General features: G+C 39.6%; 3 protein-coding genes and 1 long non-coding RNA gene across 7 annotated transcripts; 2 read left to right on the top strand and 2 right to left on the bottom strand.

Annotated features, from left to right (window-relative positions):
- The first annotated feature begins 458 nt into the window (after positions 1–458).
- On the top strand, positions 459–2960 carry tac3a (tachykinin precursor 3a). Its single transcript, XM_041055172.1, has 7 exons — positions 459–541; positions 924–1039; positions 1128–1227; positions 1412–1441; positions 1540–1593; positions 1745–1811; positions 2158–2960. The coding sequence occupies exons 2-7, from the start codon at positions 938–940 to the stop codon at positions 2174–2176; spliced, it is 372 nt and encodes a 123-aa protein (XP_040911106.1). The 5' UTR covers positions 459–541; positions 924–937; the 3' UTR covers positions 2177–2960.
- Positions 2961–2967: 7 nt separating this feature from the next.
- c1galt1a (core 1 synthase, glycoprotein-N-acetylgalactosamine 3-beta-galactosyltransferase, 1a) lies at positions 2968–8833 on the bottom strand. Of its 2 annotated transcripts, XM_041055160.1 has the most exons (5): positions 8609–8833; positions 7640–7722; positions 7187–7441; positions 5660–6324; positions 2968–3832 (listed from the first exon to the last, which is right to left on the bottom strand). In XM_041055160.1, the coding sequence occupies exons 3-5, from the start codon at positions 7395–7397 to the stop codon at positions 3482–3484; spliced, it is 1227 nt and encodes a 408-aa protein (XP_040911094.1). In that variant the 5' UTR covers positions 7398–7441; positions 7640–7722; positions 8609–8833; the 3' UTR covers positions 2968–3481. The 2 variants fall into 2 exon arrangements, with proteins under 2 accessions (XP_040911094.1, XP_040911084.1); XM_041055150.1 differs by lacking the exon at positions 7640–7722.
- A 1655-nt stretch (positions 8834–10488) lies between these two features.
- On the top strand, positions 10489–24234 carry b4galnt1a (beta-1,4-N-acetyl-galactosaminyl transferase 1a). Of its 3 annotated transcripts, XM_041066464.1 has the most exons (11): positions 10550–10694; positions 12410–12630; positions 12730–12912; positions 13263–13369; positions 13542–13579; positions 13693–13873; positions 18706–18798; positions 18911–19098; positions 19788–19928; positions 21249–21486; positions 21634–24234. In XM_041066464.1, exons 2-11 carry the CDS (start codon positions 12410–12412, stop codon positions 21843–21845), a joined length of 1602 nt encoding a protein of 533 aa, XP_040922398.1. In that variant the 5' UTR covers positions 10550–10694; the 3' UTR covers positions 21846–24234. The 3 variants fall into 3 exon arrangements, with proteins under 3 accessions (XP_040922405.1, XP_040922398.1, XP_040922389.1); XM_041066471.1 differs by lacking the exon at positions 12410–12630 and having other exon boundaries at positions 10489–10694; XM_041066455.1 differs by lacking the exon at positions 10550–10694 and having other exon boundaries at positions 11901–12630.
- LOC121200962 lies at positions 13365–14761 on the bottom strand. Its single transcript, XR_005896574.1, has 3 exons — positions 14562–14761; positions 13682–13832; positions 13365–13549 (listed from the first exon to the last, which is right to left on the bottom strand). It is a non-coding gene; the product is annotated as an uncharacterized LOC121200962 (long non-coding RNA).
- Positions 24235–24355: the final 121 nt, after the last annotated feature.

Raw genomic sequence — 24355 nt, forward strand, 5'->3', positions numbered from 1 at the left:
TGTCAACTTGTCAGAGAGGAAAGGCACCTGGAGGAGCATGCCAGCTTGGTGACAGTGAGATGGATAAACGAGGCTGCTGTCCTTTGAGCACACAAGTTCAGGTTTTAAATCAAACAGCATGATAAACTACAATTTAAAATTGTTATGTTAAGTTGTTCCCTTATTAGTCAAAGCTAACTGCGATTGGAGCCTAATCTTTAAGAAAATTCCCATATATGTTCAGGGATGGGCTTAAGTCCACGAACCTATACCGTCGTGACGTTGCCTAGGCGCTTTTTTGCTCTCAGCAGCATCATGACCATCAGTAAGTTGGCTACGTAGCCTTCAGCACAACGTGATCTAAGATGTGATACTCCACCTACGCTCCAGTTGCTGATTGGCGTTTCGCAGGTATCCGGCTATTATTTATTACCCCAAAGCCCGGGCGCCTCATTTATCCACACCGGATCTCACTGCAGGAACTATCCTTTCCCACTCCGCATCCTCACCAGTGCGCACGCAGCGGACTCTTTTACCAATTTACCTGCTCGACAGAAATCAGGTAAAGATTTTTTTTTTTTTTTAATGCACGTTTCAAAAGTAAAATGTTTACATATTTATTATGTTTTCTTCTTTTTTTAAGAGATTTAAGGTTTACAATGACTTTATGGAGATAGAACGCAACAGGATTGCGTGAAATTATTTTCGTCATGTTTTTGTTTCTTTTCTGGTTATATACAATATAAGCGACATAATAATTTACTCATTATTTTAAAAATAAGTTTCATTAACTGTATATTTTTAAACCTTAAACAGCGCGCTTTTACGCACCAATTACGCAGCGCGTTATGCGCAACAGGTGCAACTGGTTCCTTGAAGAAAATGCCATTTTCAGGGAGAAAACGGCTTAGTAAAACAGGGTAACTATAAATATCCTCGTACAGGTGGTGCCGAGAAAATGAGAAGAGGTATGCTGCTGGTGACTCTGTTCCTCATCATGAAACTTCGGTACAGCCAGTCCAGATGCGAGGAACCCGGATCACACAGATCAACTTCAGATGTAGGTTTCCTGGCGCGTAATGACCAAAACGATTTTAAGAACATCTTTCAACATTGATACTGATTTTTTGTGCTTCTCGTGATTACAGCAGAGCACAGGCTTGGACAACCTCAAGCGGAACATCCTGAAGAGGTATAGCGATTTGGATTATGACAGCTTTGTGGGACTGATGGGCAGAAGAAATGCCGGTGAGTCTTCTTGTTGATTGACGACCGTAGCCTAGTGATTACATTAATGCGTTTATAGTAGTACTTACAACAGTAGTAATGTTAAGATAACTGAAAAGAAAAAAAGCAATTCTGATCCTTTCTTATATTTGGTTTGCTCCCGCAACTTCTGTTTCACAAGCTGTTTGTTTTTTGTTTTTCTCAGATGCAGACACTGTACAGTCACCCCAAAAAAGTAAGACATTTGTCATTTACTAATGCTATAATACAGTGCGTGCTTTCTTTAAAATCGTCGGAAAACACATCATTTAATGGTTCTGTTCTTCTTATTAGGAGAAATGCATGATATTTTTGTTGGTCTTATGGGAAGGAGAAATTCAGAGCCTGGTGAGTCTGGCAATTTAGAAGAATCAAAATATGCACAATAGCCCTGTTAGTTTTTATGTGCATTTAAATTTAGGTTACAGGTATTCTTTGGTGCTTCATCATATGAACAATATATTTTTATGGGACTATCTTGTAATGTCTTCTCCCACAGATAATGGTCCCTGGAGGAGAGAGTATCCAGAGAGGAGAGGCATTTTTCTCAACAAGTGCAGGCTGAGGTGAGTGCCTCTTTTCTTTTTCACTCAGGAGATGGAACAGCACAAAGTCTGCAGTACTTGGAAAAATAAAGTTAACACTCAACCTGTCTAATAAAGGATAAAGCCATACTGGGCAGGAGAGCTTCTGAAGATTTCAGCCTTTCAAGGTTTAATCTTGAAAGTACTGCTGACTCACATGACTGTTTTTATTTATCCTCTGTGTGCTATGGGGAAAAAAACATTTCTAAAACGTAAAATGTTGGCCTTAGTTCTACTGTGTATTAAATCCTTGATTTTACAAATTGTCCTAATTATATATCATTATACATGTCCGATATACATGTGTGGTGTATGTGTTTTGTTACAGGTTTCTTCAGGGGCTGTAGACATTCAGGCTAAAACTCTTCTCATCTGGCTACAAACCCAGAAGATCACAGAGAACACAAACTAAATGTCTGGTGGAAATGACTAAACTAATATGATTCACACTGTAAAACTGTCTGCTGGCTTATGAAAGTAACCACACACTACACAGATTGTATTTGTTTTACCTGAAAACAAAACATAATTAGAAGTGAAAGCTGAACATTTCTTTATCATGTTATTCTGTTTCTTCAAAGTTCAAAATAAACATAATTTTTGATACATAATTTATTCATTTAAAACATTGGTGCATTTTCCTGCAACTGTTTATGAGTGATTCTTCAAGCTTGGCTCAGTCATGTCCAATCACACCTGCTACAGTGTTTAATGCTGAGTTATATAAAATGACTTGACAAGAGGAATTCACTGGAGTTTTGTATAATGCTGTGTTCATCAGCAGCTACAATGTTCTCAAACAGAAGCACAGAGGGTTTCAAGTGCACGCCTCTACATCAGAGCATCTCATATCACTCAAAGGTAAAAATAAAATACATTTTTCACAGCACAGTTGTTCTTTCTGAAATAAAAATAAACTAATCAAATCATATAACTGCTGGACATGGATTTGCAAAGATTCAAAAATGAAATTAAAAGGCAATATGCACAACAAAGGCAAAGCCTATTTAAAATAATTTTTTGTATGATTCAAAGTTAAAAAAAGGTAAATAAAATGTATCAAAAAAGCAACACCAGATTGCAAGATTTAACATCAGAAAAGATTTAACATCTGAAAAGAAAGAATATAGGCCAAATATTTTGCTTTTCTCATTAGAAAAAAAAATCCAAATTATGAATTAAATGAAAATTAATGAAAAAATATAAGAATCATTTCATACATTGTTTCATAATGGCTCAGATCAGGTGCTTGTGAGACACATTAATATAATATTCTATGTGCCTTTTCCTGTATCACTCCAAGCACACATCTGTGACTGTGTGAAGTCATCATTTCAAACACTGATGATGTCAAATCAAATTAAGCTAATCCAAGTGTTTATCTCGGTTGAAAATAGCTAAGCCATTCGCAGCTGCCACTGAATCACACTGTGCTGAGTGCTTACAGTGTCATACTGACCGTGGTATACCGTGATCAGATCAAGGAAGCTCTGTCAGAAGAAATCATCAACTAACACAACGCACAGGGCAACTTCTCTTCTCTGGCACAATCGCCATCACAGCTCCTGTCGCCGAGCAAAAGTAGCCACAAGTGTTTCTAATGTAGATTCAATCGGACACGTCACAGTTAAAACACAGAACCCCACATGAGATCAGAGTTGTCTGTCATGTGTGACTACAGTCCTGTTCTCTCTGTGGTGTGAGTTTAGATCGTCTCCCTCCCCTTTGTCTGTCTCCATCTCAACTTTGGTTTGGTTGCCGCTAACAGAAAAGGCAGCAGTTGTGTGACTCCTTGCTTCTGTCACCTCTTGTGCTCCTTTAAATCCCACCGTCACAGTGGTCTGCGAGAGAGTGCCGAGGCTCAGACCCTGGCGCAAGGACGGCCGGTATCGTGGCCTGTAGCCGTACGCTCTCAGGTGGTAGGTATAATACTCCAGTGTGTACATTAGCTCTGCTTCCACATAATGGAACGATACTGCCAGGTCAGAGCAGCACTGTGGACCCTGAGGAAGAATAATACAAAGGTCACACACAAAAAAATGTATGTATTACTGTACAACTGCAAATTAACATTCTCAAAAGATTTAGGTTTTGTTGCTGAAAACTGACAGTAAAACAGCACTATGAATTCCACTGGCATGAGGAATGATTCTGATTCTGATTCTGAAAGTAACTGTTGACATTATTAAAACCAATTAATTAAAATACTGAAGTGATTTATTTTTGTCGGTGCAACGAAATCTCGTTCTTTATACGTACTTGGGACGTAAAGTGAATTACAATAAAGTTCTCTGAATCTGAATCTTGTATGAAAAATGATAAATGTAGCACATCTCATGTTTACATTTTCCATTAGCATTTGTTTAAAGGATTAGGCTGGCATTATTCTACAAATCCCCTGAAAATACCAAAACCAATAACATGTTAACCCATTCCCTTCTGTCTGTGGCACTTAGCCCCAAGGCTGGAGTATGATTGACAAATCCATACTTTCATTTTTTATTGAAGCTAAGTTATGTCCCAAAACAGGCAGTGAGAATTTTAGCAAACATAACTCACACTGGAGTAAATAGTGTATTTGTCCTGGACTATTTTCTTTTGTGGATTAATACACATTTTGTGTAGTACTCCAGAAAAACTACAGTGTGAACACTGTGGCTTTTTTTAATGTGTTTTCAAAAGTTTTTGGACAACAATGGAGGTCTGTGGCACAGATGAATAACCTTTGGTAAATCAGTGTAGAAAATACTTGTTGGTGGGAATGGTTCATTGTTGCCCTTGGTCTTTTTCTTTTTGTTCACAATGAAAAGAATAAATATCACCAGCCTTTTTTTTTTTTTATAAATTGCCATATGCTGACAATTATGAAACCACAATTTTCCATTTATACAGTCTGATACAAACATAATTACTCTAATATTAAAGTAAATTTCTTTTCTTGTGTCCCTTTCAAAGACGGGGGACAAAGCAGCTCCATACACTAGCAGGCAGTGTCTGGCAGGATCAGTAATGAACCTGTCTCATTATAATTGTAAAGTACAATAAATTAGTTGCATCATCAGCGACAAATTGACCAATTTTCCTTTTGTTGACAGGACATTGTCTCTGCTGCATTCATCTACTTTAAAATGAACTCATTTCTATTTCAATTCACTCATTCTATGCAGAGGTCAGATACAGAATTCAAATGTGCCAGGTAATCACGTATTCATTTATTTAGCTATTATTCCTCTGATGAGTGATTTATAGCAACACCTACATTTTGCTTAATTTTCTCAAAAGCAAAATAAACACTATACTGCATATTGTTCACTTTCAGTTAGAACATAGGTCATTACTGTACATTTCAAAATGAAAGAATAATTCTCTCATTTAAAGTGTAGCTGTGCACTAATGACATTAAAGGATTTTCAACTCACCGGTTAACTCTCTCAATGGCATTTCTTCCTAACCTGACTTGCCCCTTTCTAATAAGACTAATCCTTGCCACATGCTGCATGTCTTAGTAAGAAGCTATCCATAAATCATCTTATGCCTTTGTCAATAGAGCCAATTTTTTTGGGACAGCTCCCAGTGTGGATGTAGACTAGAAATATGGGGATAGAGGGTGGCATGACATGCCAGATAAGGTCCATGGCATGAATCAAACTGGGAATGTTGCAGTTATGTGGTATGCATCTTAACCATTAGTCCAGTGGATGCCCCATTCTTAAGAACTTTGAACAGAGGTATGATTTATATTTATTTGCTTTTACCATTTTCCCCAACTCATACTGTAGTATTATTTTGCAACACTACCACACAAATTGAAAAGAAGAGAAAGGACTTGCCTCAACAATCGGGTAGTAACAATAGCTCCAGTACCAGAAGCTCTTGGAGAACTTGCCAGTTAGATGGTGCTCTGGCACAAACGGATGGAAAGTTTCTCGATGCAAAGTATCTCTGGAATCCCCAGCCAGAACACCCATCTTCTCCAAACACTGCCCCAGAGCTAGGTCTTCTACAGGAGTGGTGTGTGTGCAAACTTTGGTGCGAAAACCTTCCACAAATCTCTTGAGGGCCTCTTTACTAAGTACGTAGCCTGCCCCTCCACTCATGTAGCCTTGCTTGGTGTAAGGCTTAAAGCGTTTACCAAAATAGATGGGCTCTTCAGGGGTGTGGTTGGACAGAATCCAGCGCAGGTTGTCCACCACCACATAGGTGTCATCGTCCGCTTTTAAGAACCAGTCTGCTTCATTCGCATGGTGCTCGTAAACATAATGGAAGGCTCGGATAGTCTTCCAGTAGAGCTGGTCACGGCCCTCCTTAGTGCCCAGTCCCACAGTGGGGAAGTCTGGGTCCTCCACAGAGCTCATGAACACTACCGCGTTGCAGTGGCGACTCCAGGTCGCCCTGACATGGCGGGCCCTGCTCTGCAGGTTATACGGCCCTGTCATCACCCAACAGAGAACACGTACTTTCTGGTACAACACATCTGCCACTCGGCTGTCTTCATCTAGATGGACACAGCAAACAGTACAACACATAATGTTAACTGGTGTACAATGGAGCTCTTGTATGTGTGGTTCTATTCTACCGATAAAGCCAAGATTATACTTCTCCAGGTTACACATAGGTGAGCGTACAGATACGTTTGCGTGGCAGTTTTTTAATGAATGTCGATTCCTCTGCAAGCCTCTGTGACCTATGGTTACCACAACACGCATCTCTGTGTAAGTCTGTGGAGGCGTTTATGATGTATCTTCTGAAAAGTATTATTCCACCGTTAACACCACACTGCCCTGGCACTTTTCACACACAAGCATGACTTCTCCTCATCTAATCAGTTTTACTCCACATTCTTCCTGTGTTTTATTTCATTAACTGCATCTTACAAGCTTTATGTGATTAGCCTTAAACTTTTCATGCAATTAATGCAAATGACCCCTTTCCTTCAATATGTGAATACCAGTTCAGACAACCTTGACCAGCAGGACTAGTACAACTCTAAATGCCGTGACAGATTAGCAAGCTATTGAAGATGCACTATGCCATAATCATATGTAAAAGTAAAATTATCTTTTGGTTATTTTGGCCTTCCCTCTTCTATCATGGCTACTTCCAAACCAATGCAACAATCCATGCCAAATAATATGCAGCCCATTCACTCATATCATTGCCTTTTATTCTGCCATAATGCTTCCCCACTTCCCTATAAGCACCATTTCCAGAATCCTGGATGTCAAATAGGTCTGTATCGGAGGTTACAAATTATCTTTCTTTCTTTCTGTTTATGTATATAACTTAAATAAGATAAATATAAACACAGTTGTGTGCCACACTTGTCATAGCTGTCGTAACAGTAATGTGTGAAGAACCTGCGTGGTGAGGGTGGAGCAAGTTGATGAGAGCAGCTCCCTCTTTCCTCCAGCTGGTTGGTCTCACTCCCACTGTTGTGGCTTTTTCCTGAGCCTCTGACAGCACAGGGTAGCTCCTCTCAAACCACACCTGGTGCAGGAAGAAGTAGAAGCTGAAGGCTCCCACCAAGAAGCCCAGGAAAAAAGCCCATCTGGAGCTGGGGCCCTTCATACTGACACCCTCTCCAGTACTGCGATGTCCCAGTTACAGCATGTCTGCGTGGAGCCACAACACAGAAGTATCAGTTTGATGCAGTCAAACCTAAAATATGTTTGTTAAATTCCCTTTTTAACATTTCGTAGTATTATTTGTATAAAATGCATGCTTTTCAACAGACTGTACGAAGCCGCACAAATAACAGTGTTACGGAATCATGAAGAAGTTTTAAAAATAAGTATTGAGTTAAAAAGTACCTTTGGTGTTATTTTGCAAATCATTGTGTCAGAAAAGGCAATAAACTCCAATGATATCTACATGTATCATGCCTTTGTCTGCACTGAAAAAAAGAAAAGATTCAGTGGGGTTTGAGTTCTCTCTGTTAGCTTGATTGTCACACTGGATTCACTTTTTAGACCCAGACTATAACATATTTTAAGCATTGCACATTTACAAAGAACTGTTTGACTTAAAACAAACTTTACAGTGTAATGTCCAAAAAAATGGACAGGGAAATGTTAACTGAGATAACCATCTGAGATAACTGAGATGAGATAACTGTCTCACAAAGCCGGAAATGGCAGTGTCCAGACTTGACTGTTACTGGAAGTTAATGCACTGACACTGACCAAATCATTTTAACTTGAATGTAGGATTTACTGTGAATTAAAAAATGTGCTCCAGCAAAATGAATGGTGCTAATCTGTGTTTGTGGGGAAGCATCACTCATGCCTATTACTTTTACTTATCTTCAAGACTGATTAAAATACAGAAATTTAAACTAAGCTGTAATATCACAGGAGAATTGTGTTTGTAAATTTGGCATAAGGACTTTAATGAAGCCCTTTGTTGACATGGACTTCATACTTGACAGTGGCACCGAAATCTGAGACAGGTGTTAATAATTAACATGACTAGAGTTGTTTTTGGCTACATGTGCTATCCATCCGTGTTGCTCCCTTTATCCCCATTATCCTGACGATAAGTAAAATAAGGCGACAAATCCAGTTATCCTTACAGAAGCATTACATCCGTTTGAACCAAAGAAAAAAAAAACATGACACAGACTGCTGTGACAGCGGAAAATGGCCATGTGGAATCCAGATCTGAATCTCGAGATCTGACGAAAAGTGTCTTTACACGCAACAGCATATGTGTGTATAATTCCTGTCAGCAAAAATATATTTAATTTTACATCTACATCTCCGCGTGTGTGTGCCGTTTACCTTTTCTGTGGTGATCAGTCATTTGTGTGCACGCTACACTTGCAACTCCTTAAGCAGCGGAACATTTCCCACTCACTGAAAACGGCACGAGCCTGCTACACCTGTCATATCGTCACATGGTGGTCACAGTCGTCCGATGTGTTGTTTTTCGATTGAAGTCGCTTGTATTTTTTGAGTCGCCAAATAAGATGATTAGTAAGAGGAAAGCCTCTGCACAGATTTACATTCTTCAGCATCACGGGCTTAGCTTTGAAATGCGGTATCTCATTGGCTGGGTGGCGGTGACGTAAGAGGAAGCCGCCTTTCACCTTCTGAAATGCATTAACGACAATTAGCCGAGAGTTTGATTTATGTCACATGAATATTAGTATTCAAATATGTAATTTAAAGATGCTCAGAGAGAAAGCGAATGAAAGACAGGTTACGCTGTTGCGCTATCGGTTTTGGCCACTAGATGTCGCCCTAACAGAGTTTGCAAAGTAATCAATTCATCAATCTGTCCACCACACAGGGGGAACACGCAGAACTTTTCTCGCAGAATATTGATATAATTTGTATCATCTTTGGGGGCACAGATGCTTAAAGAGAGGTCTTCAAATCAACAAAGGTGACATTTCATCCCCAACTCCAACCCACCCACCTTCACCCCCAACGCACCTGTCTCCCCTGGGGACACCTAATCCCACGGGAGGACTACTTTTCTAAGATAAGATAAGAAGATAAGAAAATCCTTTATTAGTCCCTCAGTGGGGAAATTGCATTTAGCAGCAGCAGGGGTACAGTACAGTAAGTAAAAGTAAAATATAAGTGAGAGACCAATATGGCCAGAACAAGATTAAATAAACACTATTCCAATAGTAGAATAACTAAGAGACTAAAGAAAGTAAGAAAATAGCTGCTGCATATACATACATAAATAAATATGAGATGGAGATTGTTGAGTTGTGTGACTATAGTACACAATAAATATTGCACACTGATATTGCACTAATAATTGAATTATAGCACACTGATATTACACTGATAGTTGCATGGAATTGTAACTCCATGCAACCATGCAACTCCATGAACTCCTTCACACGCAAGGGTGGAGTAGTCTGTCACTGAAGCTGCTCTGCAGAGCTGACAGGATGTCCTGCAGGTGGTGGGACTCATGGTCCAGCATAGATGACAGTTTTGCTAGGACCCTTTTGTCTCCGACCTCTCGCACTGATTCCAGAGGACCGTCCAGGACTGAGCTGGACTTCCTGATGACTTTGTCCAGCTTCTTCCACTCCTTCTCAGTTATGCTGCTGCTCCAGCAGACAACAGACAAGAGAATATTGATACATTTTGTATCATCTTTGGGGGAGTGGCATAAATAATAACTTCTCTGCACACTGGTATCTATCTGCTACAGAGGTCCATAGTGTGCATGCAAAGCAATGCACCACTATTAAGGCTTGTGTGAAATTTTATCAGTGTTTGCATCAGTTTCATTCTGCTGCAGTATCTGTCAAATACACACATACACACACACACACACACACACACACCACACACACCACACGCCCACACAAAATGTTTTGTGTGGGCCAAAAAATAACATTTAATACTGTGTTTACATGAATATGAATGCATAACAAGTTTAAATTATCAATAAACAAATAAGTTAAATCAATAATAATAATATTGATCAAGTTGGTTCTGTTTTTTTTTATGTGAATGTGCAAATATTGTTCATTTTAAAAGTTTTGCTGCTATTCAAAAAAATGTTGCCTGCTTCCATGGAAGGTCTGTTCTCAGTACATGTGCACTGGAGGTGGAGTTTCCACATCCCATTTAAGTCTCAGACTTAAATGCTTCACAATGTACTGTGAGTCGAGAATTAACCGCGCGTTGGATGGAAACGTAATAACTTTCAATAACAATACATTTGCGTGATACACGAACTAAGTAATTATGCGTGGTACATGAGGAGTGGCTCTGAGCTGTCCCGGTTCAAGATCCGTTACTGTACGATAGGAACTCAGCTAATTCAGCTATCGCAAAATTTCTCAGCAGAAGGTGGCTTGGTGGTGCAAGAAATATTACGGAAACAGTCAAAGTAAGAATGTCCATCTCTTCCTCCTGTCTTTTGGTTGCTATGTCTCTGAATAGTAAAGCTAGAAATGTTTAGAATATTGTATTGTGAATGCTGGTTCCATCGCTTTCCCTTTGACAAATATTTAGAGAAGGTAGGAGTTTGTAGGATTTTAGACGAGTGCGAACGTTTTTCTGGCTAAAAGTCAGCTATTTTGAAAGAAAGTGAAGGGCTGGTCAAGTGTGTACTCTTTACAATTTGACAGTTAGTTTTAATTAAGACGTTTAATGACATGATTCAAGTTTGGGGTTGCATAAATGCATTTGTTTCAGCCACTGGCCTTCATAACTCGGTTGACTCAGATTCTGCCATTTAGCCAAGATAAATAAAAAAACAAAAAACAAAACGGAACTGTTTTGTTTCATGTATTAGCTATACATTTATCTTCACAGACACACTGTACCAAGCGTGACAACAGATTGTTGAACAAAGTTAATAAATAAGTAAGTAAGTAAGTAAGTAATAAAAAGATTGTGATCAAAACATTTGGGTAGACAGCCACCAGTTGCAATAAACGGAACAAAACTTGTCTCTGTGACCAGCAACATGGAGGCAAACTTAGAGCTAGATAAGCTTTCTTGCTTTGGAAATGTTTAATAGAATAACAGGACAGTTGTGCTTGTGGGTACCTTCACGTAACTGTTGCAATAGAGGCCAGAAAAACAGGAAAAGGACCCAAATCCAGACACTCCAGTAGGCAGATTCAGTGAAGATCATTTTAATTACAGAGCTGGCTTACAGGCTGATCGGTGGAGTCCAGGCAGGTACAGGTAAAAGGAACAAAGGGAATAAAACTCAGGAAATCCAAAAATTCATGAAAAAAAAAAACGCAGGAACATGAGCAACAGCACAACGAAGCACAAAGGAACTAAGGGGCCAGGGTTGCCTGCAATTTGAAGAGCCCTTGCCACATCTGTAAGGGAAAGCACTTGTCTTTGTCCCATCTAAGTTATTATTATATTTTTTTTTATCTCTAAAACAGAACAATCAAAACTTAATTCAAAAACAGCTATACAACAGCAAAGTATTATTGCTCTGCTCTGGTATATGTCTTTGGCTAATTTTACAGGAAATACCTGTCCCAACAAAGAGTTCCTAAATGATCAGTTCACTCATTTAATAATTTAGCTTCAGTGCAGATGTCACAGGCACATTTAACTTTCACCTTAACATTTACAGTAACACTGAAGTTAAAAGCTTTCTTCAATGAGCTTCAGCTTCAGTTAGCTTCAGAACATGTTAATTCAGTGGGCACAAAGTTACATATCCTCATACCCTCATATCAAACTTCATTCAAATACACATGACCTCGAAAGCATAGTTCACACAAATAAGCTTGATTTGTGCATCTGCAGCATGATACTGGAATGAGGTCCAGAGAATTCCAGATCTGATATAATTTGGTTCAAATGTCATAATTTGAAATTTAAGAACGTTTAGTGATTATTAAGGTCTAATATCTGTATTGTAAAATACATAATTCAGGTAGTTCCAGATAAATTGTAAGCCAGCTTTGAAGAACTAAAAAATACAGGCTCATGTGAAATTGTCAGCAATGCAGTCAAACTCAGTTATTACCATGTGAAAAACAGGACCAACGTCTTTCACATGTCCATTCGTCTAATCCTGTGAGACCTTCATGTATACAATTTTGACATTTGTATTAAACTTCATTCTAGATGCATAAGACCTATAAGAAGTATCTTGGACTGATTGTCTTCAGTGTTGGTGGGCTGCTACTGCTAGTCTTGTTTCATGCATTTAGCCCTGGGTCCATCTCAGGAGTTGACATACGGCCAAGACCAGGGAGTCCAATAAAGAAACTCCTTGAGAAGAAAATTCAAGACATCGCTAGTGGCTATCGTGACATTGTCTACCATATAAAAGAAGAAGTGGCATGGTGTGTTATTTGTCAACATGACTCTTATTTTGTCTAAATTCTGCTCTGAATTTACATTTTTATCCTTAGCAGCTCACTGCCATTTTTTTTCTGACACAGTCGTTTGGCTCAAAATACATGTGTATGTCTTGCTGATGAGAAGACATTTCAGCTGCCATTCTCCAATCTGTTCTTCCAACGCGTGTGGGCCCACAAACTCGATATAGCATTTTTAGAGTCCCATCCTGACCCTGAGGGTGTAAAGCGTCACAGAGCTCAGGAGTACAACAGCTTTAAGAAGAGGTACGTTTCCATTGAGGACAAAAGACTTGTAGTGAACCATTATCACCCAGTTGTCAGATTGCATTATTTTGCAATGCAGTCACATAAACAAGAAAATAAACATTAAAATTATACTATCTGGGACTAAATGTAAATAATTTAGTCTATTAAATTAAAAAACACTGTAAACTCCTGGTGTCTCAGAACCTTGTTTTATCTGACCAACAGTCCAAAATCTAAAGATGTTTAATCTACAATGATATAAAATAGAGAATAGTAGCACATCATATATATATATATGTGTGTGTGTGTGTGTGTGTGTGTGTGTGTGTGTGTGTGTGTGTGTGTGTGTGTGTGTATTATGTATGTAGGTCCTACAGTCCTGCAGATGTGCTGATTGTAGCTGAGGCCAACAGTCCTCTTCAGTATCCCACTCAGGGGGTGGAGGTGCGACCCCTCAAAACAATCATCATTCCTGGTAACTGCATGTTTAACATGACACAACATACAATATCAAAGAAACAGTTACCAGTGATCACCAATAACAGGTGAAGTTTCCTCTTCACCCATTATAAGTGCTGCATTTGCTGTCTAAGTCTGTTATTTGAAATGCTTCTCCATCACCTGACGTCGCTCCTCTCTCTCCATAGGTTTGGGTCTTAAAGAAGAAACAAGATCAAACCATACAGTAATTTCTTGATTTTGTGGTTTTCCTTGGGTTTGACAGATGCTCTTTTTTACATAAATATATTTTTGTTTGCTTTTTCCCCCAAATCACTTATGTACTTACTTATGTATTAGGTGTGTTTAACAGCAACACTCGGGACTTTTGATGTTGCTGCTACGGTTGACAATGTCTCTGTCAAAGGAGAGGGAGAGAAGCGCATGATACTGTCGAGTCCTCTTCTCTCTGCTCTGAACAGGCAGCTGCAATTCGTGACCTATAGAAACACAGTTTTCCATCCAAAGACAGCGGATATAGGTAAAGTTATTATATGGATACTATCTTGAATCTTAAAAATACAATGTAATGTGCACTTGTTGAACCTTATAGAGTTTCATCCTAATGCTCACTGGTAATACACAACAAATCTTTTGGATCAGTAAGTAATGAAATACTTGACATTATGGTAAATGGGTAAGAGAAGTATCACATACACGCTTTATTCACTCAGTATGGCAGGGTTATAATTGTGACAAACAGAATAAAATGAAATAGGGGGTTTCTAACTGCATGTTTTTATATTCAGGCTTATTTACTTAGATATATTCATTTAGATTTGTGTTTTATGTGACTTCAATTTCAGTCATTCAGTGAATTATTATCTATCTAAAATTCTATTCTAAATTCCATAACTGGTTGATATAATTGTATTTTGAAACCTTCTCTACAGAGTCTGTTACCTAGGCCAGTGTTTTTCAACCTTTTTTGAGCCATGGCACATTTTTTACATTTAAAAAATCCCGTGGCACACCACCATTCAAAAAAGTTACAAAATGACACATTTTACCTTAATACAGCACATATGACAATATAATTTCCGATAGCTTTGCATGCAGGTAGTATTAATGTCTCAGCCACAGTGTGTGGCTTTTTTGATTTGGTTTCAGCTACTTCAAGTTTTGAGAGCTTTCTCAGACCCCTTTGTGGTTTTTCTCATAAAAGTTACCTGTTTCTCGGTGTGTTCGCACAGGCGAACAAAATAGTCCGTGTTCTTGTTTTGAAGGGAAAGGTGTTTTGTTTGGAGATATTGTTTAAGCTTGCTTGGGACCATGGCATGGTTGGATAGCTTTTCCCCACACACCAAGCATAACGGAATCTGTGATGTTGGATTCCCGGTGAAAGTAAATCCAAACAAAAGATAACTTTCATTGTATTGCCTCGAGCTCACCATTTTTTCTTTCTTTTGACAGCAACTCATAGTAGGCTCTTCCTCTGGGTTAGAATTTTGTCCAGGGCCCAGTTGAAATTTTCCTCTACAAATATTTATCCATTGCTATTGTACGTCTTGTCACCACAACCTCTCCCGTATATCACTTCTTCTTCTTTTAGTTTTACGGCAGCTGGCATCCTTACTGTTGCGCTACTGTGCATCGCTTATTCTATTGTCTTAAATTAACGAGGTCATTATTATTGTGCTACCTACTGCCACCCAATTGGACAATTTCCCACAGCAAATCTGACAATCTCTCACGGCACACTGGTGTGCCGCAGCACAGTGGTTGAAAATCACTCACCTAGGGTACCTCGCCTATAGACGATATAGTTGGAGTGTGGTTTTATCTTTCGCGGGTTGTGGTTTTCAATCTTAGTAGCAGCTTCTGCAGGATATTATTCTCAGCTCTGTGTTCCTTTTCTAGGTCATTGGATGGTTGAGGCTTAGTTTACAATCAACTTGCAACAGTTTTTTTCAAAACTGTGAACAGAGACATATATGATTTCTGAGAAGCAGGCCCCTCTACTAACCTCAGTGCAAACTAAATCTGCACATCAAAGAGGCATATGACTATTTAAAACAGAACAAGGCCTGTCGCTAACTACAAGCTTGCAAGTGAGTGAAAGAGGCAACAGTATCTAGCTTCCATTTTCTGAGCGTCTTTGAGTGTTCAGCCTTTGTACACTCATGCATACAGGGCTGAACAACAACAAGGTGTGTTTCAACTGAACAATCTGTGTGCTTTTTTCAAACAATATGCCAGTATTCTCATCCTCTGCTTCTTTTCCTAGTCTGGTAGTAAGTTCCAACGCAGCTACAGGTTAGGAGCAGCAGTCTGCGTACACCCCAGTTGTCTTCCTCAGTGTCTGGAAAAGTTTTACTCACTTGACCGTTACTCTGGGTCAGATAAGCTGGTATCTTCTCTGTGTTGGCGCACAGTTTGGCTGAAATCATCAAACAGCTCGTGTTTGCAGTAGTTGGCATGTATCCAAGTTTCTCTCTCTGCCACTTTTACTGCAGTCTGTGTGGTCAGCAGAACTTAGAATGGGCCTTGCCACCGCTTCGGTTTCCAGTGTTTTCATCATTCTCTGCCTATGTGTAGCACAAATAACACGTGACAAAATTTAGCAGCATAAATAGAAAAGCCCTTTGTGAACCAGTATCTTTGAATTGCTGTCACCATCCCCCCCTTTTCATGTATCCTTACCTTGCATAGTGAGGAAAAAGATATTTAGACTGGCAGGGCAGGCCATTAGGGCCAACCTGCATACCATCAGTATATGTGCAACTGGATTTTTTCCAGAGAATCTATTCATCTGATTCTTCATCCTGCAAAATGTGTGGTGAGCAACGGGTTTGCCTGATGACATCCGAAACTGTCCGTGTTTCCACAGAGTGCCAAAATCATGAACTACACCGAATGCATATCTATTGTCTGTGTAGTTGTTGGCCTGGATTTACTTTTGAATAATTTACTAGTTCCTGTTTTCGGAATGCGTGATACTGATCCATCCACAAACAGTTCGAGATCAGGGTTAGTCAATGGAGCCTCCTGCAGGTCAGTTGTGGTTTTCACCATCTCCTGGAGTGGAAAGGAGAGCTGCAGGGTTAAGAACAGTACATCTCTTAACAGTGATATTAGAACAAATGAATAATTAATAAATACTTTATTGTCACTGTACATGTCCTAGTACAACGAAATTAGATGTGCCACATTTGATCAGTGAAGTATAAATAAATTATAGTTCTTCACACAGCCACACACAAAATTTAACAGATAATGTGACATTAAATATATTAAGAAACTTAGTGTGAATCTATAGTTATGAATTAGCTTCATTTATAGTTCAGATAGCCCAGGGGTAGAAGCTGTTTTAAGTGTGTTGGTCCTGCTTTTCAGGCTCCTGTATCTCCTCCCAGAGGGCAGGAGGGCAAACAGTTCGTGTCCAGGGTGCGTGTTGTCCTTTAGGATGTTCCTGGCTTTGCTGAGACATCTAGAGCTGGAAATGACGTCTAGTGAAGGCAAGGGAAATCTGATGACTTTCTCTGCAGTTCTTATGATCCTCTGGAGTGCCCTTTTCATGCATACCACACAGTGATGCAGTATGCCAAAATGCTCTCAACAGTGGAGCGATAGAATGTCTCAAGCAGATTTTCCTGCAGGTTGGTTTTGCGGAGCATTCTTAAGAAGTGTAGTCTCTGCTGGGACTTTTTGATTACTGTTGTGGTATTTCCTGGCCAGGAGAGGTCCTGGGAAATAGTGGTCCCGAGGAACTTGAAGGTGGAGACTTGCTCCACCTCATTCCCATTGATGATAAGGGGGGATGGGTTCGTCCTGTTCCTTCTGAAGTCAATCATACTTTCTTTTGTTTTCCTGGTGTTGAGGGACAGGTTGTTGTCTACACACCACTTGGACAATGCCCTCACCTCGTTCCTGTATGCTGACTCGTCTCCTCCAGTTATTAGGCCGACCACAGTGGTGTCATCTGCAAATTTGATGATGGCGTTGGAGGAGTGGATGGGAGTGCAGTCATAAGTGTACAGGGAATAGAGGAGTGGGCTCAGCACACAGCCCTGTGGGGAGCCAGTGCTGAGCATGATGGTGGAGGAGCAGTGGGGGGCCAATCTTCACGTGTTCTGGGCGGTTTGTGAGGAAGTCCATAATCCAAGCACAGGTAGAACGGGGGAAGTCCAGGTGTAGCAGTTTGTCTACTAGTATACCTGGGATGATCGTGTTGAATGCTGAGGTGTAATCTACAAACAGCATTTGAACATAGTTCACCGGTTTCTCCAGGTGGCACAGTGCGGTGCGAGAGCTGTGCTAGCGTTGGCATCTGGTGGTATATACACAGCTGTAATGAGCACGATAGAGAGCTCTTGTGGCAGGTAAAAGGGTCTACACAATACAGACATTGCTTCCAAGTCCGGACAGCAATGACTGTATGGTCTTATAATTAGTGCACCAGCCATTATTAACATACATGCATAGACCTCGTCCTCTGCTCTTACCAGAGTCTCTATCCCTTTCGTGCCGATGAATGGAGCGCCCTGCTAGCGATACTGCTGTGTCCGGAATCAGTGGATGCAGCCAAGTCTCTGTGATGATCATCACACAACAATCGGGGATGGTGAAATTTCCAGCGATAAGTAGTTCCAGTTCGTCCGTTTTGTGCACAATGGATCTGGCGTTGGTGTGGAATATGCTTTCCTCAGTCGAGCTAGTAGGCTTCCCCGGCAGCCCCGCTTTTGCCTCCTCTCTCGACGCCGCCTGCACCGCCTCGCCTAGCCGACAACAATCCACTTTGATCCCGGTGGCCTCGCTATGTCCTGCGGGATGTTGTGAACTTGGTGGAAAGTGCTCGTAACATTGATCCGGCACCGCAGTCCGATGTTGATCAAGGCAGAGTGACTGTTAACGTATCCCGTTTGAAAGCACGTCCTCACGCACACGATACATGCGGCACACACAATCAAAAAACACCGTATCAGAAAGCCAAAAGCCGCTGCGCCTATGCCAACCGCCATCTTTCCAGGATCACCAGAGAGATACTGGAAAGCACTAATACTGTATCAAACAGTTATATCAGGCATATCGATCCAAACAGTGTTGTAACTCAGCCATCTCGCTGCAGACAGATGAGAAGTTTTTTGTTCTAAATGTCATAGCAGCAAAATGAGGAATAAAAAGCGTCAAGTCAGAATAAGTTCCTGAGTTCTTTCATCTTTGTATATGAGAGAATGGTGCTTAATATTATTAAATAATGACTTAATCAATTCTGCACACAGTAACCGTCATGATTTAATGACACAGTAAACACAGAACACAGAAGCAGTAAACTGAGATGTAAGTTTCGGATCTCCTCTCTTTTCTCTGCAGTTGAGTTTGCAACTGAAGGTCACCAGTCATTTTTCACTATTAAGATTGAACATGGAACCATCCCTAAACTTTATAACTCTGGATACCAAAGAGGTTCGTGAGCAGTTATATTATTATCACTTTTATTTGAAGCAAAATGTTTGAATGCCACATTGGAATATAATTGTTGTTCATGTGTTGTTGTTGTTTGTTTGTTTCCACTTAGAATACAATATTAGTGCTCTTGTTACCATCGCCACCAAGACCTTTCTACGCTATGACAAACTCAAAGATCTCATTGACAGCATACGGAAATATTATCCCACTGTCACCATGGTGATAGCAGATGATAGTGAACACCCTCAGCCTGTGAGGGGGCCTTACATTGAACACTACATCATGCCATTTGGAAAGGTAAAGCTGCTCGAGTATGTTTCTATGAAGTATCATGCATTGTGATCAGTATGCCAAATAGTCTTATGACATTCAGGTCCTGTGCCGTGGGCTGTGCTTCAGAAAAAGAAATGTGATGTTTTAATACATCTGCAAAATGGGAAGACAGCATTAGAAGCAACCCATCCATCCATGTTCTGCCACTTCTTAAGAGTCAGGTCCAGCCGCAGTCCTTCTGGCCCTCCAGTGCCCATCTAATCAAATCTAAAGCAAACTCCCCTCCTGGCTCCAGGAAGGGGCCCAGTTTGGCCTGCTCTGGGTGAGGTGACAGCCCCCTCCATCTGGGTTGTATGAATCGCTTTTAGGCCCTTAGCCCCTTTCCCTGCAACTAATTTGCCCTGGGAGATGCTACCAGGGGCTATTACTCCTGACAACACTGCTCGCAGTATCACTGGCACACGGAAACCCCTCCACCATGTTAAGTTTACAGTTCTTGTGGGAGTAAGTAACCCCTTACCGGCAATTTTAAATTATAGTCCAGACACAGCACGGCCGGACATGCTTACACAAGTCTCATGACCAGACCATGAGATTTAGAATTATTAAAAATATTCTGAGTTCCCAACAAGGAACTAAATAAATGATGGAAAAAAACATTTTTTCTTTTTGCTTATTTTTTGTTTTGACCCCTGTTCATGTACTCCATACAGGGTTGGTTTGCAGGAAGAAATCTGGCAGTGTCTCAAGTGACCACCAAGTATGTACTCTGGGTGGATGATGACTTCATCTTCACTGCAAACACTAAGCTGGAGAAGATGGTGGAGATCCTAGAGGAGACCACTCTGGATCTGGTGAGATGCATGCCCAGATACAGCATAATGTGTGTTAAAATTATCTTCTGAGTTGATAGTGACTGTTTGTATTATTATATCTTATAAATACGATATTAATATAAAAGTACACATAAATATTCAGTTCCCCCCACCCTGCTCCCTCCGACCCTCAAAAGAGGGTTAGGAGTATGAATATGCAAGCTCTGTATTAACTCCTACAGCAAAACACACATCTTCATATCTTCATTAAACATTTAATGGAGGATTTCATTAATTTATATGAATTATTATTTGTTTTATCTTAAGGAAAGCATATAGTTTGAATAATAGTGCAGCACACCAAGGAATTATTCAGAATGGTACTTAGGACTATCAAAATGATTTTCAATACTGCTAATAAATGGTTTAAAAAGCTAATTTGATTAACAATATAATGAAAAACATCTATAATCTAGTATAACTGTACACTCAAAATCATAAAGATAACAGAGGCCTAACTATCCGTGGTCACTAGGTGGCAGTGTTGTAACATAGCAAGAAAAACATTAAGTTTTGCACATGGTCAGTTCCCATCACACAGACATACAGTGGGTGATTGGTAAGTTTTCGACCTAAGGTAGAACGAGTCCATTCTTTTTCAGCATAGTCCCCGCTTATACACTTAGTCCAGCAGTCATGGAGATCCCTTCTTTGTAGAAGTGGGCATGTTGGGCCTCCAGACAGTGGCCCACAGAAGCAAAGGCATCATAGTCATTGTTAAAATGGTGACCACTGTGCTCCTTCTTCATCTTGGGGAAAGAAGTAATAGTCTGACAGTGCCAAAAGTTGAACTGCATGTGCATATAACAAGAGCTGTATATGTATATGTATTGCACAACAGAGCGACACAGGAAATCATTGTACAACAGAGCGACACAGGAAATCATTGCACAATAGAGCGACACAGGAAATCATTGCACAACAGAGCGACACAGGAAATCACTGCACAACAGAGTGACACAGAAAATCACTGCACAACAGAGCGACACAGGAAATCATTCCTGCCTGTCACAATCAAGATATATAATTCAGAACTTTAAAAAAAAAGACTCATGTATACTATGTATACATCATTTTTAAACAGTTAAACCACATTTTTCATTTGGGAGTGTGTAAGTAACAAAAGAATTTCCCTACAGGGAAACCTTGAGGAAAGGAAGATTGTGTTGAAAACACTTTCACATTCTCTGTTTTCTTGTTTCCCCATTTGTATTATACACTGCTATTGCTACACAGTTCTTATTTCTTGTGTTTGCAAGTGTATTCATTGTCCTAACATTGCTGCTTTAATGACTTCAGGTTGGTGGTGCAGTGAGAGAGGTGACAGGTTACACTGCAACATACCGTCACACCATTTCAGTGGAAGAGGGGGGAGAGGAGGGCAACTGTTTACACATCAGAAAAGGCTACCACCATGTCATTGAGGGATTTCCTAATTGCGTGGTAGCTGATGCCATCATCAACTTCTTCATGGGGCGGACAGACAAGGTGCAACAGGTGGGCTTTAACCCCCGCCTGGCTCGGGCGGCTCATCTGGGTGAGTCTATCTACTTAGTTGATAACACGATTCTATCATAGCAGTTAATATTTGCTGTTTTCTGTATACGACTGTTAAAACACAGCCGAGTTGCTTCAGATTTGAAAGATCCAAAAAAAACTAAATAAATTTTCTTTGATGCTGCAGAGTTCTTCATCGACGGTCTGGGCATCCTCCACATTGGCTCCTGTAATGATGTCATTGTAAGCCATGCATCGAAGATCACACTACCCTGGGGTGAAACAGACGCACAAAAAGCCTACAAGCAATTCCGTTACTCGTCATCAAATTCTGATAGAAACATTCATAATGAGGTGTTCTACTTTAAGAATAGGTTCAAGTGCATGACCAGTCAGTGAAACCAGGACTCCCACCAGCCTGTTTGCTGCCTCAGTGGAAAAGAAGGAGCATTGTTGTTGCTGTCAGGCAGAGTAAGGACTGCACAAGATGGATGTTTTTGTTTAATTCCTTTTTTTGCCAAATACATAAACATACATAAACATATTTAACATATCTTCACCTTCCAATTGTTTAAAAAGTATCAGTCATAAATCTTTTTATCATTCCTCTTGTCCATTTCTTTGAGATCTCTCTTAACATCTTTAACTGTTACTAATTTCAGTCTTTTTGCACCTTGCTGCTGGTTGTAGTTACCTTGCCCAGGACTGCCTTATTTTTATGCATATATCTTCTCAAATGTCTGATTTCGGCTGTGTTTACATCCTCTGTTACTCAAAACATCAGTTTATTCCTAAATCTTGGTTTGTTTGTTTGTCCGTTGGTTTGTTTGTTTGCTTTTGATACGTTCTGAGACAAATATGAAGAATGTTTCTTTGAGAGTTATAAAATCATATGGCTTAAAATACAATAGTATACTTCCTATGGCCTACTATTGTGTTTTCAGCTGTTTCAAAAAACAAGGCTACTGGCAAAAGACTTTCAAATGTCAATATTTAACATGAATGAATAATATGAATAAACAATGAATAATGTTAAATGTAATGAATCTATCATTAAGGTGACTGGTTACACCTGTGAGTCAAAGTGTCTACTGTTAAAAAGCTCTCTTATATAAAATAGTAATATATATCAGCAAAATATTTATTTTTTTAAGGTATGAAGTTTTGTTTTACTTCATTTTAACTGTCTTGCACTGATGTTTTTGGAAAAATGTGGAGAGAGGTATTTTTAAACTTGTCTCAGGGCATCTCTTTGTATGATTGTGTTTATGATGTCAACGTAATTGTGTGATCTACACATGGACTGGCTTTTGTAAAGACATTAACGTCCGTCTTCTTTCTAATATGCTGACAGAAGACTCACTGCTTTGACTATAGTTTTGAGGAGTTCCACCAAACAGAGACGATTCTCATCTAAACCTCACTGATGGTTTCATTAAAATAACTTTGGGGGCTGAAGATTTTCAAATCATCCAATAATTCACAAAAAAACTAATATATTGTGTTTCTTCTTTCCTCTCCCAGTAATCATCTTATGGCGCCTCAGATTTATCTTGATCTTTTGAAGGGGGTCTAACCTCTAGGTTGGGAACCACACAAACTATATAACTGTACATAAAGTAGTTAAAACTAGCTCCACCTTAAGCTACAACAGCAAAATGATGCTTGCACATTGTTACATTAACAGTCTAATAATGTCATGTTTTACATTGTCTTATTAGGCTCGCACTTTTACTTGAGTAAAGGACCTGAGTTTTGGGGGTTTAGGTTTGTTACTATGGTGAAAACAGACTTAGTCACTGGAAAGTGACGTGACCTCAGTATAAAGAACCTGCTGAAAGGCTGTTATTCCAACATTTCACCACAAGATGGAAACAAAAGTCTAGACAAAAATGCCATATGAACTGAATTATCTTCTGCTTTGTCATAGAGGACCTAAAATTACCATTATTAGCAGCATTATTGGTAGTATTTGAAGTATTACCAGTGGAGGAAGTAATAGTAGCAGTGGTAGACAGGTTCAGAGTGTCTGTATTTTCCACTACATTTTAACTTTTTTTTTTCCCCATTCCCGTATAAACTGTATCAGATAAACCGGGAACTACTTGACATTGTATAGTTTTGTAAATATTATTCCACTTTAATCCACTGTTTTGTTGTGTTTTTTGTTTGTTTTTGTTTTTCTTTTATGTTTATTTTCCTTAGTGATGGAAATAAGCCACTGGTACTGACAATTACTGTGAACAGATTTTTTTTCTTGATTTGTCATATTTGTACTCAATTTTCCTATTTTTGCAGTCTCACCTGTAATCATATTTTCATAGGTAAATCAAAGCTTTATTAGATTGCAGACTTTCTTGTAGTAGCTTGTAGCATTATTTTTTGAATAAGTGCCTGTGTGTGTGTGTGCACATGCATGCATGTGTGTGTATGTGCCTTAGTTAGTAGGTCTACCGGTAGAATCTGGCTTAGTAAACATTTGGCCAGAGCTTTGTGTACCATGTTTTAATTGAAGTGGACTACTTCCTGCCAATTAGTGAAACACTCCTTGAGCTTTAAAGGGAAAACCCAAAGGGTACATTGTCTAGAGGCCTCTTTGAAATATGCACTGGAAAAAATTAATAACTTGGCTATCCAACATCAAGTAAGGAAATAATTAGTTTTTTTTTTCTCCTTTTTTGTCCTGGTTTTGAACTCACACAACATATAGTTTTATCAGGTCAAGGTAACAGATTTATGGTGAGGAGCAGTGGAGGGTAAACTCATAACTGCTGGACAGCAGAGGGTAGTATGGCATTAAGGTAGAACATCTCTTTCATTTAATGTAATGACATTCACAGCCTCTGGTAAAATGTATCTTAAACATCTAAGAGTTTGCCTTATAATGTGCAAACTCTTCCTCTTTCTGT

This window comes from Toxotes jaculatrix, chromosome 2 (genome assembly GCF_017976425.1).
Source record: "Toxotes jaculatrix isolate fToxJac2 chromosome 2, fToxJac2.pri, whole genome shotgun sequence".
Classification (NCBI taxonomy): Eukaryota; Metazoa; Chordata; class Actinopteri; family Toxotidae; genus Toxotes; species Toxotes jaculatrix.